We start from the raw sequence: 18,654 nt of genomic DNA, 5'->3' as shown, positions 1-18,654 counted from the left end.
AGTGACCTTAGACCAGGGTTGGCAAACTTTCTGTGAAGGGCGAGAGGGTAAGAATAGGCTCTGCAGGCCATAGGGTCTGCATGGCAGCTCTCGTCTCTGCTGTGAGTGGGAGAGCAGCCACAGCCCATGTGGACGTGGGTGGGGGAGACTGTTTTCCAGTTGAAGTTTCTTTACAGAAAGGAGGTGGGCTGTGGACAGCATTTGACAGCTTCTCAAAAGGTTAAATAGGGACTCTCACATGACCCAGCAATTGTGCTCCTAGGTTTCTATCCCAGAGAATTGAAAGCAGGGACCTGAACAGTTATTCATACACCTCTGTGTACAAATGTACAGCATTAGTCACAATAGCCAAAAGGTAGAAACAACCCAAGTGTCCGTCAACAGACGAATGGATCAACAAAATGTGGCCCATCCATCCAATGAAATATTATGCAGCCATAAAAAGACATGAAGTTTTGATTAGGCTGCAACATGGATGAATCTTGAACACATCATGCTGAGGCAAGTTCATAGAGGCTGCAAGCAGAAGAAAGGTTACGAGGGGCTGGGAGGAAGGAGTGATTGTTGAAGGGGGGCAGAGTTTTTGTTGGGGATGATGAAAAAGTGTTGGGTGTGGACAGTGGTGGTGGTTGCACAACATTGTGAATGATCATGATGCTTTTGACCCTTAGGAATGGTTAAAATGAGACATAGTATATTATGTATATTTTGCTACAATAAAAAATGGTTTAAAAAAAAGGTAGCTTTGGACAGCAGTCTGCAGACCCCAGATTTAGACTAATGTGCCGTTAATTTAAGTGTGAGGTTGGATTCAGGAATGGGGGCCCAGCTAGAGTGTTGGGCTTAATGGAGAAGGTGAGCTGGGTTCTCTGGATGGATAATTTGTTACAACTTTTAGTTGAACCTAAACTTTTCTTCCTTCAACCCAAGAAAAGGGCTTGTCAGCGTCGACTTCCTCATTCTGAGGCCCCGGGTCATGCACTGGCTCATTGCTCCCTGAGGGTCTCAGGTAATCATTAGAATTTCTTTCCTTCTCTCTTATAATCACCCCACCGTGCACACGTGTGTTTGAATAGCTGTGGGAATGAAGACTTTGGAAGACCCAGAATTTGATTGACGTTAAAGTGAGCTCCATGTGTGCGTGCATGTGCGTGCACTTGCACATATGTGGGTGCCTTTTAGTAATTTTCTCAGCCGTGTGGAGCTGGTTGTCCCTTGGCCACGGTGCTCTGCGTTGGTGGCCAGGTGACCACTGCGTGTCCCTCATGTCTTCGAACTTTTCCAGGGAGCGCATGGAACTTCTGGAGGAAGCCAAGAAGATGGAGATGGCCAAGTTTCGCTACATTCTGCCCGTGTACGGCATCTGCCAGGAACCCGTGGGCCTGGTCATGGAGTACATGGAGACGGGCTCCCTGGAGAAGCTGCTGGCCTCTGAGCCGCTGCCGTGGGATCTGCGCTTCCGCATCGTCCATGAGACCGCGGTGGGCATGAACTTCCTGCACTGCATGTCCCCGCCTCTGCTCCACCTGGACCTCAAGCCCGCGAACATCCTGTTGGACGCCCACTACCATGTCAAGGTAGGGACTCGATGGTGCCCTGGGTGGGCACCGGGCAGCCGGCGTGGGGAGTGCTTTCGGAAGGCAGGGAAACATGGTGTTGAGGGGTCGAACCTTAAGGTCAGTTTGAGGGTGGAAGAGGGGAAAGTTGTTGCGAGAAGAACGTGAAGCAAAGGCCTCTCTCAGCACAGGACTCCCCAGTCTTGTCATGCTTGCTATAAACACCCCAATATGTGCATCTGGAACACGGACCCTTATGAACACGGGTCACTCCCAGGGGCGGCCACCTGCACTTGGCAATTATTAATGTCGTTAGGTTGTATTTCTTTAAACATGTCTCTCCTTTGGGAGGCCTTTGTGTCCAGGGTTGTCCTGTTGCCCACACCCTGGGGGGCACACGACAGGGGTTTTTCCCATGTCGTGACGTTCGCACGCTCGGGAGGCCCGGGGTTCTGTGCTGGCCCATGAGATGAGGTGCCCCGGCCCTTTCCCTTCCACTCAGGAGAGCGTGTGGGCCTGTGAGTGCATGCAGGACCCAGGAGTGATGGCCCAAAACCCTCCCGGTTCAGCAGGGGCTCGGCTGCTGCTCTGACACCGGGCTATTTGGGGCTGCACACGGCTTGCAGGACCCCTCCCTGTTGGCCTGAGGAGCAGGCAGGGCCTGAACTCAGCCTGGCTCTGCCCCTGGCTCTCGCTGGGCCTCAGTTTCCTCACCTGTAACAGGAGGGGTGGGGCCTGCTGGCATGCACACATGCACACGGCCGCTCCCTGAGCCCGGAGTTTGCAGCAGGTGCAGCGCTGCCCGCTGAGCCAGCCCAGGGTGGGTGGGGAAGTGCATTTTCATGTCGGACAGTAGTTACAAGTTGTCCCTCAGTAGTAAGATTTTAGCGCAAGACGGAAGTGCTCTCCTGCTGAGTGAAGCAGGAAACCCAGAGAACGGAGGCAAGCTCTGAAGGTTTGGTTTGAGTCGGCACTGTGGTGGTCCCAAGTCTGTGCTGGAGTTCCAGGATTCCAGGGCATCCTGCCTCCTTCCGCTTGGTTGTCCCGTACCCCTGAAAACATCACAGAGTTGTCACTAGGAGTGTGCAGTCCCGTGGTCACCACGTGGAGAGTGAAGCCTTTGGTCTCAGACTTGAATATATACATGAAACGGGAGATAATGACAGGTCCCTGCTGTGTGCCAGGGGCCCCACCTCAGGAGCTGCCCCAGTCTGCAAAGCAAGGTTCCCTGGGGCGGGGGCCTGCGGCTCACAGGGGTTAACGCACGGGCCTCTGTCCCCCAGTTGTAGGTCATCGAGCAGAGGTTAGAACCGGGTCTGCGGCCTCCAGAGCCCCCTGACCTGCTGCTGTATATGAGATGCTCACAAATATCATGTGGCCCTCGGTGTCACGAGGGCAGAGTGGGTAGCGGGCAGTAGGTGTCCAGGCAGCCCCTTGGGGTTGGGGGGATGTTACTGGGTGGGACTGGGTCTTCAGAGAGTGTCAAGCTTTCCTGCTCAGGAGTGAGGGCGCGGGCAGGAGAAGAGCCTTTGTGTGTAGGAACCAGCCCAACGAAAGTCATGGGAAATTCTGGGGTGTGGGGGGAGGGCAAGCAGGAGGCATAGGCGGATTAGAATGGAGGGTGCGTGAGGGCCTTACCCTCGTCTTTAAGGATGCTGAACTGCTGTTGTCATAGAGGCTGCTTGGAACGTGCTTGGGGAGGCCACCGTGGGAGGCTCACGAGATCCTCAGACGGGTGTGTCTGCAGCCATGTCCCTTTGAGGTGTCTCTCCAGAGTCACAGGTGGACATTGGCCTGGCTGGGCTTTTATCTCAGTTCATTCCCTTTCCACTCTCTCTGCTGCTCTGCTAACGCGTCGTGTGGGATGTTTGGGGTTGGGGGGGAAGATGGGTCCCTGAGAGGATCACAGTGACATCTTTCTTCTAGGTGTCCTCCTTCGGAGCACAGCCCCCTCCCCCACTGTGTCCCCTGCTGGTAATCCCTCTCTGTCATTGTAAGGGGTCCCGTGATGAGAAAGTGCTTGTTAGCTCAGTGCCTGGCCTGGGGAAGTGCTGGGTGAGGGTTGGTGCCGTTGGTGTAGGTATTTTTGTGGCCAGTAGGTAGTCATCTTTTCCATGCTGAGGATGTTAACCTTCATTGTGGAGTTGTCCGCAGGGCTGGGTACACAGCAGGCACTTAATACTTGCTCACTAGGAGAACAAGTACTGAGGGCTGCCCAGTGGCGTAGTGGTTAAGTTCGTGTGCTCTGCTTTGGTGGCACAGGGTTTGCAGGTTAGGAGCTGGGGAGCGGACCTGCACACCACTCATCAAGCCACGCTGTGGCGGCGTCCCACATACAAAATAGAGGAAGACTGGCACAGATGTTAGCTCAGGGCCAATCTTCCTCACCAAAAAACTACAAAAAGGAAAACGAGTGTTGTTCTCTGTCTGGCCCACGGGTGGCTTGCATTCCTTGTCGGTCATTTCTGCATCGGCTCTCGAGCTGCCCAGCTGGAACGCGTTCCTCTTCCTCCTGTGTTATAAACACCTGACTTGGCAGGCCTGGCCCGTCAGGGCAGTTTTAGTAAATGGGGGAGACTCCTTAGGGAGCCGAGTGGCCCTTTCTGAAGGATCCTGGGAGGCTGAGAAAGGGAGGGGGCAAAGCCTGTGTGGACCGGTCTCCGAGGACAGAAAGCAGAGTGATGACCGGGCAGAGGCAGACACCCGCCCGGCTTCCCAAGCTCCTGGAGGCCCAGGACCAGCAGTGCCTAGGTGACTGCCTCACGCGGCTGCAGACAAACAGAAAATGTATTTGCATAACACGTTTCTTTCCTTCTCAGAAGTAGTTGACTTGGGGGCAGGGGGGCAGCGGAGGCTCCAAGTCGGCTGGTGCTCCCCGTTGATCTTCCTGGATTTCTAGGCAGATAGTCAGTGGTTATTTCAGGCAATAAAACTGTAATCGGAAATCTTGAAATCATCAGTTGTCAGTCCACCCCCATCCCTTGTGCCTCTCAAGACTCCCTTTCTGTCCCTAGATAGAATGATCGGAACTGAGAATTTCCCAGCAACCACCTGCTTTGCCAAGTGTACTAAAGATGCTTCATAATCGATTGATGCTTGATATGAATATTAAATATACTAAATATCAATATTAAAATATTAATTTTCACGTAGTGGTAGTAAACCCATTTCAAGATGAAAATGAGATAACTTGACTTAAAATCTCAGGCTATTTCTGGCCCAGTTTGCTCAGACCAGACTATGTTCAGAGGGATGCTGAGGGTCCTGTTCTCCTGGGGTCTGAAATGGCCGTTGTCTCCGGGGCAGCACAGCCCTGACCATGCCCCTCGTTAGTCCCATCCAGCTGGACCTGGAAGGTGAAGGGCCCACATCTTGGGGGGCACCTGTGAGTGCTCAGCTCTGGGCACTACTGAGGCGGATGCTAACAGGGAAATGCATTTGTAAATTATAGGGCATTTGCTGTTCCCAGGGATTGTGTGGTGTCCTCCTGTCGAGGAAGCAGGGGGCAGACGAGGCAGGCCCTGGGCAGGACAGGTGAGAGAGAACGGAACAGACACCCTGCAGGGTGGGGAGTTGGCAGCCATCAGAGAATTCTGATTTCCGAGTTTGCTTTTTGATGCCAGAGCTGTTACATAGAATTCATGCTTATTTTCCTTCACCAAATATATTTTCAAGTGGCTGACTTTGTCTGAAAATGGCAGAAATGAAGAGAAAAAGCTGCCAGCAAGAGGGGCACTGGGTACCAGGATCCCTGCATTCCAGTCCATCTGGTTCGAGCTGCTGAGAGTTTTGAGCTGAAACTTGTTTTGAGATTCCCCAGCCCCGAGCTGCTTTACCGATCTGCAGACTCTGGGTGATGTCCCTTCCTGTGTGAGGAGTTTCTTGAAGACCAGAGAACAGACCTTGCCAGGGGCCCAGAGTGGGCCAGGCCACTCTGTAGACCCACGCCAGTCCTGGCACAGCCTGGCTGCAGAAGTGGAAGCTGGGTCCAGTCTGGCGAGCTTCCTTCCCATCACCTCCCAGCAGATGTGATCAGAGAGCCCTTGAAGGACCGAGTCACCAGTCCTAAGTTCTCCCCGTGCTCCGTGGTGGTGGCGCCAGGCCGTTGGCTCACCCATGGGCACCGTGAGCCCAGAACCCAGGGCCTGACTCAGCCCCGTTTCCTATCCCTATGTAGGTGTGTTTGAGGAGGAGCCCCGGAGTTAATTAGAAGTCTTAAAAAAATCCGTAAGCCTTGAAGGAGCATCCAAAGGGGCCATTTTCCACGGGCATCCTGAGTCCCTTACTGCCAGCAAGTGTGGCCCAATCCCACACACGCGGCTTCCGGGGGGCCTGGTTCACACCAGGAGGTGGGGAGCTGGAGGCAGAGCCTGCGCCCCATGGGGAGTCCGGGATGGCTTGCTTCCCCCATCATGGGTTCCAGGAGCTTTCTGGAGACCTTTGCCCAGAGGAGACGAGGAGGCGGAGGAGTGGGTCTGAGCAGCTGGGTCCAGGTGCCCCTCAGGCGGTGGGCCTGTGGGGGAGGAGATGCACGTTTGGTGAAGGAGCCAGCAAGTGTCTAGATCCCAGAACGGTGCAGATGGAGGACCAGGTTGTGTGGTGTGTTTTGCTTGCTTTGAAGGGCTTCTGAAGGTGCCCTTCCCTTTAAGGCACTTGGACTTCCCCTTAAGGAACCTGCTGCCACTTGCCCGCCTGCCCAGCTGGGGCGATTGTGTAACCACTGCTCTAGCACCCGGCTTCTCACGTGTTGTCTGAGAACTCTCAGGGCTGCCTTTTCCCTTCGTGCCCTTGGGGGCTGTCGACCACAATGGCAGACTTTGTGCCTGACAGAAGTAGGATTATATTTCTTCTTGAGTTCTCTCCCTCTAGTGAATTCCTTCCTTAAAGTGTCACCTTTTCCCCCATGCATCAAGCTCTTGATGGCTTCAGGCTTCGTTCTTTCTAAGCCAATTGTGCCTGCCTGCCTGCCTGCCCGGGGGAGCTCAGGTGATGGCTCTCAGGGGCTGATTCCCGACTGTGCTGGTACGGCCGTGTTGGGGAGTGCGCCCTCCAACACTGCAGAGGGGAGGTGTTAATAAAGCATCTAGAGTAGCAGCTCGCTGAGCCTACTTCCCACTGCTCTGTTACAGATTTCCGATTTTGGGCTGGCCAAGTGCAATGGGCTGTCCCACTCGCACGACCTCAGCATGGACGGCCTCTTTGGCACCATCGCCTACCTCCCTCCAGAGCGCATCCGAGAAAAGAGCCGGCTCTTCGACACCAAGCACGATGTGTACAGGTGTGTGACAGGTGTGCAGCCCCCGGAGCCCTTGCGTGCTTGGCCCCGCGGGGGGCTTGTACCTCGATTCTTAAGCTCTGAACGATTCTTCATGCTCTGAGCGGTGCTTTTCCCAGAGGCCCCTTGGTGCCATCAGACATGAGGTTCAGTCCAAATGAAAGGGTTTGGGGTTTTGAGCTGGTGGTTGCAGGCCACCCCAGGTAGACAAGAGACCGCTGTCTCCTGTGGGTGCTGCTGGCCAAGGAGGCAAAATGTTAATGATTGGAGCCAGTTATGTAACTAGACTGGCTGCTTGCACACTGTGAAAGCTCTAGTATTTTTAAGAAACGTGGGTTTTTACAGCTTATCTGCTGAAAACCTGCGGCTTTAAGCAGTCTGCGTGTCTGTATGCATGTGGATTCGGGCTCTCTGAAATCCAGTCCCCTCTGGGCCAGCATCTCACTCTGCCAAGTGTCACTTACCTCTGACAGAGGAGTGCAGACGCGCTGGGGACTGTTCACAAAACACCATCCGTGGGATTTATGTCCTGGAGGATAAGCCACGAGTCATCCGATGCCTTCCTTTCCGAAATTGTAAAGGTCTTAGTCACTCAGACTCCTAGGAGAAGAACAGAGAGAGGGAGTGTGCGGGCCTGCCCTCAGCTCCTCCTTGTGGTTCTCGTCTTACACACGGTAACTGTGACCCTGAGCCCTGAGCACTCGATCTTGGCTTTCTTGTCATCGCCACCCACCGCCTGGAGTCCCGGTGGACTGGTTTGACAGTCACCATTGTGTGTGTGTTTAGCTGGGCTTTAGCTGTACGTCTGCTGGTGAAGGGATCTTCAGGGGCCAGTCACAGCTTGTCGAGTTTGGGGACAACAAGATTCCCTGTTTATTTTAGAGTTGAGCGTTTCAACTTTTGAACTTGCAGATTTCAGTTTTCAAGGAAGAATTCTTGCCTCTCTCTAAACAGCCACCGTCAACTCGGCACAGGGTGTTGGCTCAAGGTGTGCACTCCTGGTTTTGTTTTTTTTTTTTTAAAAAAGTGTCAGATTGAGCTCTTTTTTGTAGTATCGAGTGATTTTATATATTACGCATATATGTGGATAATTTCCAACAACCGAGACAGGGCCTTGGGAGGCTCAGCGGGATCACCACCTCGTTTTGCTGTGTGCTGTCTTCAGTAGCCCTCTGATGGAATCTCCGTGAGCAGGTTGCTCGCAACACCCAGAGCTGTAGTCAGCATTTTGAGGCTCAGTGCTTGCGAGAAGACAGTGGTGAATTCGGGAGGCATGGGCGTTCTCCCGCGAGCTGATGGTCTAGTCACAGAGCAGCATCCTTCTGGGGGACCCCTCATGCTGCTGGAACTTAGGTCTCAGTTGGCGGGGTTTTGTCTGTTTAGCCTCTGAGCTATGGATGTGGTGTGACCCACAATAAGAGTGTTTGCTCATTTAAAAAATTCACGAGAAAGTCTTGGTGTCATCTCTCTCTCCAAGACACTGGAGTGGTTTTCTTCAAGCTTGTGGCTGAGCGTGAGATCTCGTGACCTTATGTAAAGAGGTTCACAGACACTGACGTGCCCGATTTCCTTCCAGCTTCGCCATCGTGATGTGGGGCGTGCTGACCCAGAAGAAGCCATTTGCAGGTGAGTGGCCTGGACTTGGGGCAGTGGTCCGGCTCTCCTGGAGCCGCGGAGGGCACTCTCTCCTGTGGTGAGGCTGCTCTGTCCTGCCCAAGAGGTCCACATGGAGACCCACAGCCCACCTCACTGTGGGCTTTTGTATATGCTGACAAAGTGCTCCTGTGGTGTCATTCCCATCCAGGAAAAGGCACCGGTCTGCAGGGGTCTGTTCACTGGATTATTTTTTTAGGTGCCAGCTAATTCTTGTGTTGTGTGAGATATAATACACATCACATAAAATTTATCACTTTAACCATTGGAAGTGTACAACTCAGCAGCATTAAGTACATTCACAGTGTTATATAGTCATCACCACTATCTAGTTCCAGAACATTCTCATCACCCCAGAAGAAAACCCCACGTCCATTAAGCAGTCACTCCCATTCCCCCACCGCCGGCCCCTAGCAACACTCATCTGCTTTCTGTCTCTGGATTTGCCCATTGTGATTGTTTCCTAGCTAGTCCTTCTTTTATTTAATTTTCTAATGTTTAATTGTGGTAAAATACACATAGCATTAAACTGACCATCGTTACCATTTCTAAGCGTCCAGTTCAGTCATGTGAAGTACGTTCACATGGTCGGGCAACCAGTCTCTAGAATCGTGGAGTGGATTTTGACACCCACGGGTGCACCCAGGTTGCCACCACCTGGCTCGAGCTCTGTAGCATCCTTTCCCCCTTCCAGGCAGCAGCTGTTCTGATTTCTGTCCTCCAAGCTTTGCTGCCTTGACTTGGTTTATTGTAAAAGTCAACCACTTCTTCACTTCTTTGGAGAAAGATTCCCTTTTCCTCTACAGGCGTCTCTGGGCTACTCATGATATTTTCTGGTTTGACCAAAAATACGTAAAAATGCAGATCAGAGTAAATGCATGGCCCCCAGGTCTGGGTGTCCATTGCTGGTTGAGGTGCAGACTGGGGCCAGTGTAGAGTTGTGTCTCCATTGTCTTCCCACCAATCCCCCGTCTCCCTCCCTGCCCTCCTCCATGGAGGTCTGTGGTCTGAATTCTTTTCCGCGTGGCAGCATGCCAGCCTGACGTGAAATTGTCTGACGGATGCAACACCTGAGGCCAGGTTCACGATGTAAAGGCCAAGAGGCGAGGCCTGCGTGCTCTGTGGCTTGGTAGATAGGGGAGTGCAGGGTGCAGGAACAGGAGGCTCGTGAACTCTCTCCATCTGTGTTCGGCAGTAGAAAGCCTTGCAGGTGTTGGATTTACTTTCATTTTATTGAGAGGGCGTGCTGGGTTTTGGACGTCTTGAGTTATCATGGAGATAATGTGTAGATACCTCAGATGGTTATTGCACAAGGTTTAACGGGAAAGTGAAACAAAACATGGGAATACAGTCCTGGCAGCCGTCGGGGACTCCGGGCCAACTTCCCGCACCTGCTGCTCTGCGTCTGCTGCCCGCTGAGGTACCCCGTGTGGGCGTGCTGGGAACCGTGCGGCTGCGGACGGCTGCTGGGAATGAGGAGCTCAGACGCAGCTTGATGGACAGTGTGGTTTTAGGCTGAGCAGAGCAGAAATCTGGCCCATCGAGGGTCACCTTCGCCCCCAGTCTGTGACCAAGATGATGATGATGACGGCAATAATGAGTCCAGGCGTGCTTGTGATGGAGTTTAGAAAGGAGGACAGGTGGGGTCCCACGTTATGAATTGTGGGGCGCAAAGGCCCCCATTTGTGTGCCCCGAGGAGAGGTAGGCATCAGAATTCAGGCATTTGTCCATCATTGCAGGGAGCTTGGGTCCACTTGGGGGCTGGATGATGTGGCTCCACGATTTCTAAGTGTCCTCTCCCTTCAGCAGGCACTGCCCACTGCGGAACATGTCTCATTCGATGTTTTCCTCCTTTGAACTCGGTTTTCCTTTGAGTTCCATGCCCAGAAAGATCTGCTCTGTGATACAATGCACTGATTTCATTTGATAGATCAGAGGTAGTTGCTAAAACCTGGAAAATAGAGAACACACGTGCCCTGTAAGACTAGGAATGAAAGAAAGCTCTGTGCTTTGCAGAGGAAGTCACGTGGTCTCCCGGTGGTGGGGTGCAGGTGGGGAGTGCTCCAGGGGACGAACATTGAGGGCTTCACTCTGCGCGCTCCTCGTCCTTTCCTCCCGGAGGTGAGAAATCGGCCCCCAGCCCCGCAGAGCTGTGCTGACGCGGGCGTGTTTCCTTCGCAGATGAGAAGAACATCCTGCACATTATGGTGAAAGTGGTGAAGGGCCACCGCCCGGAGCTGCCGCCCGTCTGCAGACCCAGGCCGCGCGCCTGTGGGAACCTCATACGCCTCATGCAGAGATGCTGGCATGGGGATCCGCGCGAACGGCCCACCTTCCAAGGTGAGCGCTCCACCCGAGGGGTCCCAGCCTCGGGGCTCCCTGGAATGTTGCTGTTAGATTGTTCTGCTGGTGTCACAGGGGACAGAGTTGATGACCAGGATGGGGTGGGGAGGAGGCTGGATGGGGAAGGCTGTGCAGAGACATGTGCACCCAGGTGAGCCCTGCACGAACAGGTTGGCACCTGCCTGAGGCCCTCCAGCCCTCAGGACTGGGATGGCGTGACAGGAACTGCGTGGTCAGCTCCAGCCGCTCACCCCTACCCCCCGCCCGGGGCTGGGCTTGCTGCCCGGAGGGGCCCATACTTGGTGGTTCAGGGTCCGAGGCAGCGATGTGCCTTTTAGGGACTGCTGTGACTGCTGGCCTGAGGCTTCCTTTGCACTTCTCTTGGGGTCTTGTCCCCATGGAACAGATGTGTTGTTTGGTTAGAAAAATGATCCTTAGGAAAATGAAGACGATCACTGCATTTAAAACACATGGGGAAGGGGCTGGCCCCTGTCCAAGTGGTCAAAGTTCTGCATGTTCTGCTTTGGTGGCCCAGGTTCACGGATTTGGATCCTGAGCATGGACCTACTCCACTCATCAGTCAAGCTGTGGCAGCATCCCACATACGAAATAGAGGAAGATGGGCACAAGATGTTAACTCAGGGCCAAGCTTCCTCAAGCAAAAAAAGAGGAAGATTGGCAACAAATGTTAGCTCAGGGTGAATCTTCCTCAGCAAAAAAACAAAACAAAACAGCAATACTCAGGGAAACAACCTGAATGAGGTGCTGGGTGCTGGCAGCCTGGCCGTCAGGGGGACTCCGGCTGGTGGGTCTGGCAGATGGTCCCCTGATGTTTCCCTGAGGATTTTTGGAAACTGCAACAGCGTGGCTCCTGCTTGAGTCTGACCCTGCAGATGGTTGCTGGTGGGAGGCCTGGTTTGGCCCATTCAGAGGCCCCAGGCGATTGTCTGTGAGTTCAGCGGGGGGCCAGCAGCGTGGGAATTGCGGTGCAGACCGAGTCCACCAAGACGTGTGCCCTTAGGGTGTTGCTTCTTCCATCCCCAAGGTTGCACGTTTCAGTAGAGCTGTACTCACGAGTCCTTTTCTGAGTGACGTGCCCTTTCTCGTTTTCTCCCCAAAAGAAATTACTTCTGAAACCGAGGACCTGTGTGAAAAGCCTGACGAGGAGGTAAAAGAGATGACCCGAGATCTGGACGTGAAAACGCCGCCTGCGCCCAAGAGCGAGGTAATGGGCATCGCCCGCAGGCGTTCTTTTTGCTGCATGGGCCTCGGGTTGACTTTTCCGAACCCCGGGCCTCTCCTTTCTGCACACTCCCCTGCCAGCCTGGACCCCTCACCCCTGTTCTGTGGCTCGGACCTGCCATCTGAGCTCCATCCTGTGCCAGGCGGCCACGTGCTTGCTGCTCTGGTGAACCAGTCTTGGGAGTCCTGTGCTTGGTGGCAGGAGGGCAGGTCCTGTGGCCACCCTCGGTGGCCCCAGAGTCATTTTCTGCCCAACTGCGACCATCCCCACCCTGGCTGTGGTCACAAATGAACAGTGCAGGCCTGTGCTGGGCGTTACGATGCCGCCATTGGCTGCTCTTTGCAGCAGGGGATGGGAGGCCCCTGCTGGGCCCGGTTGGGGGAGTGGGTGTGGGGTCTGGGGGTCTTTGCACTCATGGCTTGGGGGCCTGGCACTTTTTAACTGCTCATAAATGATTTGTTCCCTGAGTGCCACACCGGTGACGTAAGATGTGATAAGAAATTACGCCAGGCCTAACCCAATACCTGTAAGGTAATGAGACTCATTGGGTGAAGCCTGAGAAGCTGACTTCCTGACGTGTTCTCTGGTGCTGGCGTTTGTCCCAGGCCATTGGCGTTAGGCTGGGAGCTAAGCAAACCTCTGTGGGGCACTCAGCGTCTGAACATGGAGGGGCGTGTGTGTGAGGTTGGGGAGCAAAGGTGCCGAGGTAGGCGAGCTGGCCCCCGATGAGGAAAAAGGAAGGCACCCAGCGAGCGCCTGTGAGTCAGTGCTGCAAGTTGGGGCAGTTCCCAAGGAGAGGGAGGATTTGGGGACAAGTGGGCGTGAACTTGAAGAATGAGTTACCCACGGATTCTGGTCACTTACCAGAAATCCACCTTTCTCGTCAGCGGTCAGGAGAGACCCTTGGAGAGGGTCCCGTTGGTCCATGTTGGGTTGGAGCCCAGTGTTGTCCCTGTAGCTGGCTCCACTCCTTGTCCTTGTCCACACGGCCCCCAAGCCAGACTCGCACGGCTCAACGGAGGCCTCGCAGGTGGTCAGGGACCCGGCTCCCTCCTCTGTTTCTCACCCTGCCAACCCGTGCCGGGCGGACACAGCCCAGCACTCAGGCGTCACGCTTAGGCAGCTTATTTGTGTTCTGCCTTCTGTCCGGATGGCGCTCTGTGCCATGCCACCGGGCAGGTGGGGCCCTGGCAGCGTGATGCTGGACTTGCCGTTTTTATCAAGTCCACTTTATCTTCCAATGTCGTTTCCGTTGGTGGACCCAGCGCGGTGTCTTTGGGCTCCCTGGCGCCGCGCGGATGGTAACGGGGAGTTGAGTCCCCTGCTTGGCTTACGGTGCACCCACGTGTTTCCCTTCCTTCCTCCCATCCACCCTCCTTCCTCTGCCTCCCCGCTCGTGTCGTGGATGGGGTCTCAGCCACCTCCCTCTGCTCGTCCTTGCAGGCACCCGTGCCCGCGCCCCTCAAGCGAGCCTCTGCCCCGACCTTCGATACCGACTGCAGCCTCTCCGAGCTGTTGTCTCAGCTGGACTCCGGCATCTCTCAGACCCTCGAGGGCCCGGAAGAGCTCAGCCGCAGCTCCTCGGAGTCCAAGCTGCCCTCGGCCAACAGCGGCAAGAGGCTTTCAGGGGTGTCCTCCGTCGACTCCGCCTTTTCCTCCAGAGGGTCGCTGTCCTTGTCCTTTGAGCGGGAGCCTTCGACGGGCGGTGAGCAAGGACCCCACACCCTGGGGAAGAATGAGCTTCATCATGGGGCTGGGGGGCCGCGGGCAGGGTGTGTGGTGTCCGTGAGCGACTAAAAAGGATCAGGCACCCCGTTTCTTGACCACACAGTAATTCTTTGTTTTCTCCCTCCCTTCACTAATTGGTTTTGGGGGTCAGTGGCATAGTTAGTTCACTGAGCACAAAGCACAGATGGACACTGGCTGGGCAGCTCTGTGGGGTGTCACTTAAGTGTAAGGGAATGGGGCCACGCACCTGCTTGTGCGTGGTGGGGGGAGGGGGGGTCTTACCTGTGCCCACACCCAGTGCAGGCTTCAACCTCAGGTTTGCAGCTTGAAAACCCCAAGCTGCATCAAGGGAGCCCAGTGGGTGAATTGAACCCCACACCCTGGAGATCTCTCTCTGTTGATATCAGCCCTGCACCCCTTTCTCAGACAGTGCTGGGTAAATAGCCCCATGCTTTCTCGTTTCTGGGGTCCCCATCTACTACAGCTGTGCATTGTAAGGGGTGACTTATCCTGGGAGGTTATTAGACTCTGGTCCCATCTATATGTCTCTATGCTGCCTGTTAGGTGGGACCCTTCTCAGTTAGCTCATCCTGTCTTCTGATGTTAATTTTGATAGGTTTTCTTTTTAGAGGGTGTTTTTTTCCCTTTCCCTGCCCTGAGCGCTGGTCCTTGGGTGTGGGGGCTGGTGCTTACTGTAGCCCCTCGCTGCTGCCTGCGAGGATGGGCTGCGGTCACGTCCTGCCTCTCAGGAGGCTGCAGCCCTGGGAGGGGAGGACAGATGCTCATGCTCGGGGCTGCACTGCAGGGGTGGCCCGGTGCTGGAGGGTCGTGGAAGGGGTGCAGACACCAGGAGGAGGGGATGTTTGCTTTTCCTGACGAATCGAGGAATTCCTCCAGGAAGGGAGCACTTTTCCCGGATGCTGTGGGCCTCCTGGGATTTTCAGAGTGGAAAATTTGAGCTGAAAGAGGGCATTTAGGGTTGAGAAAAGACGGAGACACAGAGATGGGGAAGGCTGTGGCTGGACAGCCAGATGGGAGGTAAGCCATGAAGATGAGATAAAAGGAAAGAAATACCCCGTCTCCCTCGGAGAAAGATGTAGAACTTTCTGTCTGGATGACGTCTTCCTACTTAGGGAGGATCAATTCCTGGCCCAACTCAGAAGTCACAGTAAAAACACCAGGTCCAGACTGGGTTGATGGCATTCTCTTAGTTCCACCCAGCACCCCGCCCTCCCAGGCAAGTCCCCTTGGCAGTGTTTCTTGCGAGGGCATATTGTTCAATGTGAATCAGGACTCTAGACAATGCAGGAGAGTTTTTATGTTAAAAACCCTTTTCATGGCGAATAAGGGTCCTCCTGAAATCGGAGACTCAGTCCTTTGAGGGTTATCGCAGGAAATTTTCTAGTGGTGTTGCCGGGACGAGAACCACCATTTGGAGGATGGGCTGGGAGCAGGCAGGTGGGCCCTGGAGGGGTGTTGCTGAGGTAGGAGCTGCTAGCTCTCAGGTGGACTGGGGCTGCGCCGGTCTGTGCCCTCCCTCCCTCTCTCCCTCCCTTCCTGTTGGTAATCACTGCCATTTCTGAGCACCAGCAGGGGCCTGAGTTTTACATTCTTGATCTCATCACGGCCCTACAGGATGGCCAGAATGATTTCTGTTTTGCAAATTGACAAAAGAGCACCTTGGAGACGTTAACTGACCTGCCCAAGCTCTCCCCCTCCCCGCTAGACCCAAGATTAAATCAGTGCAGACAGCACAAGACTTAAGCAGTTTCAGGTGAAAAGTGACGTGGCGGCCGTGGGGAGGTGTGGGCCCCGTTAGGACACCAGCGGGGCCTCAGGGGGAACCTGCAGGTAAGCAGCCTCTCCTGACCCCTGCGTCTGCTCTGCCCGCAGATCTCGGCACAACAGACGTCCAGAAGAAGAAGCTCGTGGACGCCGTCGTGAACGGGGACACCAGCAGGCTGATGAAGATCCTGCAGCCCCAGGACGTTGATCTGGTCCTGGACGGTGGCGCCAGCCTGCTGCACCTGGCTGTGGAGGCCGGGCAGGAGGAGTGTGTCAAGTGGCTTCTCCTCAATAATGCCAACCCCAACCTGACCAACAGGAAGGGCTCCACCCCCCTGCACCTGGCTGTGGAGAGGAGGGTGCGGGGCGTCGTCGAGCTCCTGCTGTCCCGGAAGATTAGCATCAACGCCACGGATGAGGACCAGTGGACGGCCCTCCACTTCGCGGCCCAGAACGGGGACGAGTGCAGCACGCGGCTGCTGCTGGAGAAGAACGCCTCCATTAATGAGGTGGACTTCGAGGGCCGGACGCCCATGCACGTGGCCTGCCAGCACGGGCAGGAGAGCATCGTGCGCATCCTGCTGCGCCGAGGTGTTGACGTGGGCCTGCAGGGGAAGGACGCCTGGGTGCCGTTGCACTACGCCGCCTGGCAGGGCCACCTGCCCATCGTCAAGCTGCTGGCGAAACAGCCGGGGGTGAGCGTGAACGCCCAGACGCTGGACGGGAGGACGCCCCTGCACCTGGCCGCCCAGCGGGGGCACTACCGCGTGGCCCGCATCCTCATCGACCTGCGGTCCGACATCAATGTCCGCAACCTGCTCGCGCAGACACCACTGCACGTCGCCGCGGAGACGGGGCACACGAGCACCGCCAGGCTGCTCCTGCATCGCGGCGCCAGCAGGGAGGCAGTGACCGCGGAGGGCTGCACTGCCCTGCACCTGGCTTCCCGGAACGGGCACCTGGCGACTGTCAAGCTGCTCGTGGAGGAGAAGGCCGATGTGCTGGCCCGGGGGCCCCGGAACCAGACGGCGCTGCACCTGGCCGCCGCCAGCGGGCACTCGGAGGTGGTGGAGGAGCTGGTCAGCGCTGACGTGCTCAACCTGGCCGACGAGCAGGGCCTCAGCGCGCTGCACCTGGCCGCCCAGGGCCGGCACGCCAAGACAGTGGAGACGCTGCTCAAGCACGGGGCCCACGTCAACCTGCAGAGCCTCAAGTTCCAGGGCAGCCACAGCCCCTCAGCCACACTTCTCCGGCGGAGCAAGACCTAGTCTGCTGCCCACGGAGACCGGGGCCCTGTGCGGGGTTCTTGTCCCGTCGTCATGTTCCCCTGAGGGGACAGAATGACACCACACTGGTCAGCTTCGCTCATTTGTCAGTGGCCTGGTGGAACACTGACCGAGCGGGCTGTCAAGAGGCAGGGGGTTGCCGACTCCTGATTCGTGCCGGGCGTCTGCTTGGGCGTGTTCCCCCCTGGATGAAGTTGGTTAGGATGTGTGACCCGTCCACCCCTCAGTGCGCCCGGTGTCAGGGACGATGGGTCGGAGTCATTTCATTGGGCTCCTTGCTCCTGATGTTGGCCCCTCGGTGACAAAACCGCGGGCAGGATTGGGTCTGCCTTGTCCTGAGCTGAGCCACCTAATGATTGCTCGGGGCCCCAGCTGGGGAGGCAGACACCAGAGGAGCTGCCCTTTGTCTTCATGTGCGGCCGCAGGGCACGCAGCCTGTTCCAGAAAGTTTAGTGGGATTCTTGTTTTAATAGAATATCTCTGCTAGATGAACACAGTATCAACTGTTGCTTTAAACCTGTTCAAAATGTTCAGATCATTGGATAGTCTGGTCTGTGAGGAATGAGTATGAATTAATAAGGTTGGTTTTTAAAACAAAAAACGGCTATCTTACCAGCCCTTAGGTCTCCAGATGTGTCCTTCCATCAGTCCCCGTGGGCGGCCACACGCCTATCTTCTTGCTCTCGTTCCGTTCTTACGGCATAAAATGCTTTTTGAACTCCAGAGCCAGTAACCTCAGTTTTGGACTAAAAACAGTATTACCGAGGTGGAGGAACCTCCTTCCTCGTCGGTTTCTTTCCAGCTCTGATTTTCGGTCGGCTGGCTGGCTGTGCTGAACGCCCCTGTTGTGGGGGCTCCACGGGCGTGTCTGACCTGCCGGACAGACGGCCGCACCACGCAGGAGCCCCCCCAGGCGGCTCCCGGAGACCCCCGCACACTCCTGGCTGTAAAAGATTAGATTAGCCTCATTCCTCATTGTCACGTGTGTCCCACGTGGTGCCCCCCCGAACACTGTTGTTCGCGAGTTTGCTGCAGCCTGCAACCCCGCACGCACACACGCCCGTGGCCCGGCGTGCGGTACCGAGATTGATGTTAACGTACCGTGTATGTTAATGTGAATCTGTGGGCAGGGTACTTCTTTTCTATGATAGGAAATATCCAGACTGCTTAGAAGTGGCTATGTTTTAATATGCCTCCTGCTTTTAACTCCCTTGTGCTACTGTTATATAGAACGCGTAGAAGAAAAAAAGTTCTGTTTGATGTCAATAAAGCAAAGTACTCTTCTACTTTTTTGAAGTCAGTGAGACTGCTTTTTCATATAAATGAGCTCAAGTCGTCTGACTTCTGAAAACCAGCGGTTTGAGACGGTCCTCTGTGGTGTGGAGATGCCCTGGGTAAGGGCGGTCCGTATGCACTGAATTTGCCTGTGACGTGGGGGCACGAAGGAGGTGGAAGGCTGGACCCCGGCTTCCACACTGTGCACCAGCGGGGAGCTGACCTAGTCTTGGTGGAAGAAGCTCCCAACACAAGGTTTTTTTTTTCTTCCTAAGTTTATAGTTCTTGTTTTCATTTGTTAACTTTATGTTTTGAAATAATGACAAATTATAGAAAAGAATATAAGAATAGTGCCTAGAACTCTGGGGTACCCTTCACCTAGATTTCTCAGTTTTTTACATTTTATCTCATTGGCCTGATCATTCTGTTTTCTTTCTCATCTCGCACCCATCCACCCATCCACCCGTCTATCCATCAACCCGCCCACCCACTTATCTACTCGTCCATCC

The 18,654-nt window shown here is 55.1% G+C and overlaps 1 protein-coding gene across 2 annotated transcripts in view; it reads left to right on the top strand.

Annotated features, from left to right (window-relative positions):
- The window catches only part of RIPK4 (receptor interacting serine/threonine kinase 4), a 30,852-nt gene extending 12,696 nt beyond the window's left edge, over positions 1-18,156 (top strand). For both annotated transcript variants that reach the window (XM_023630209.2, XM_023630208.2), the window contains exons 2-8: positions 1,286-1,577; positions 6,686-6,834; positions 8,408-8,457; positions 10,667-10,825; positions 11,950-12,053; positions 13,515-13,776; positions 15,693-18,156. In XM_023630209.2, the coding sequence (XP_023485977.2) occupies positions 1,286-1,577; positions 6,686-6,834; positions 8,408-8,457; positions 10,667-10,825; positions 11,950-12,053; positions 13,515-13,776; positions 15,693-16,852 (2,176 nt within the window). In that variant the 3' untranslated portion in view covers positions 16,853-18,156. The remainder of the gene's footprint in view (positions 1-1,285; positions 1,578-6,685; positions 6,835-8,407; positions 8,458-10,666; positions 10,826-11,949; positions 12,054-13,514; positions 13,777-15,692) is intronic.
- Positions 18,157-18,654: the final 498 nt, after the last annotated feature.

The sequence above is a fragment of the Equus caballus genome, chromosome 26, assembly GCF_041296265.1.
Source record: "Equus caballus isolate H_3958 breed thoroughbred chromosome 26, TB-T2T, whole genome shotgun sequence".
Taxonomy (NCBI): domain Eukaryota; kingdom Metazoa; phylum Chordata; class Mammalia; order Perissodactyla; family Equidae; genus Equus; species Equus caballus.
Note: the sequence above shows the minus strand (reverse complement) of the source record. Positions and strands in the feature narration are given on the sequence as shown.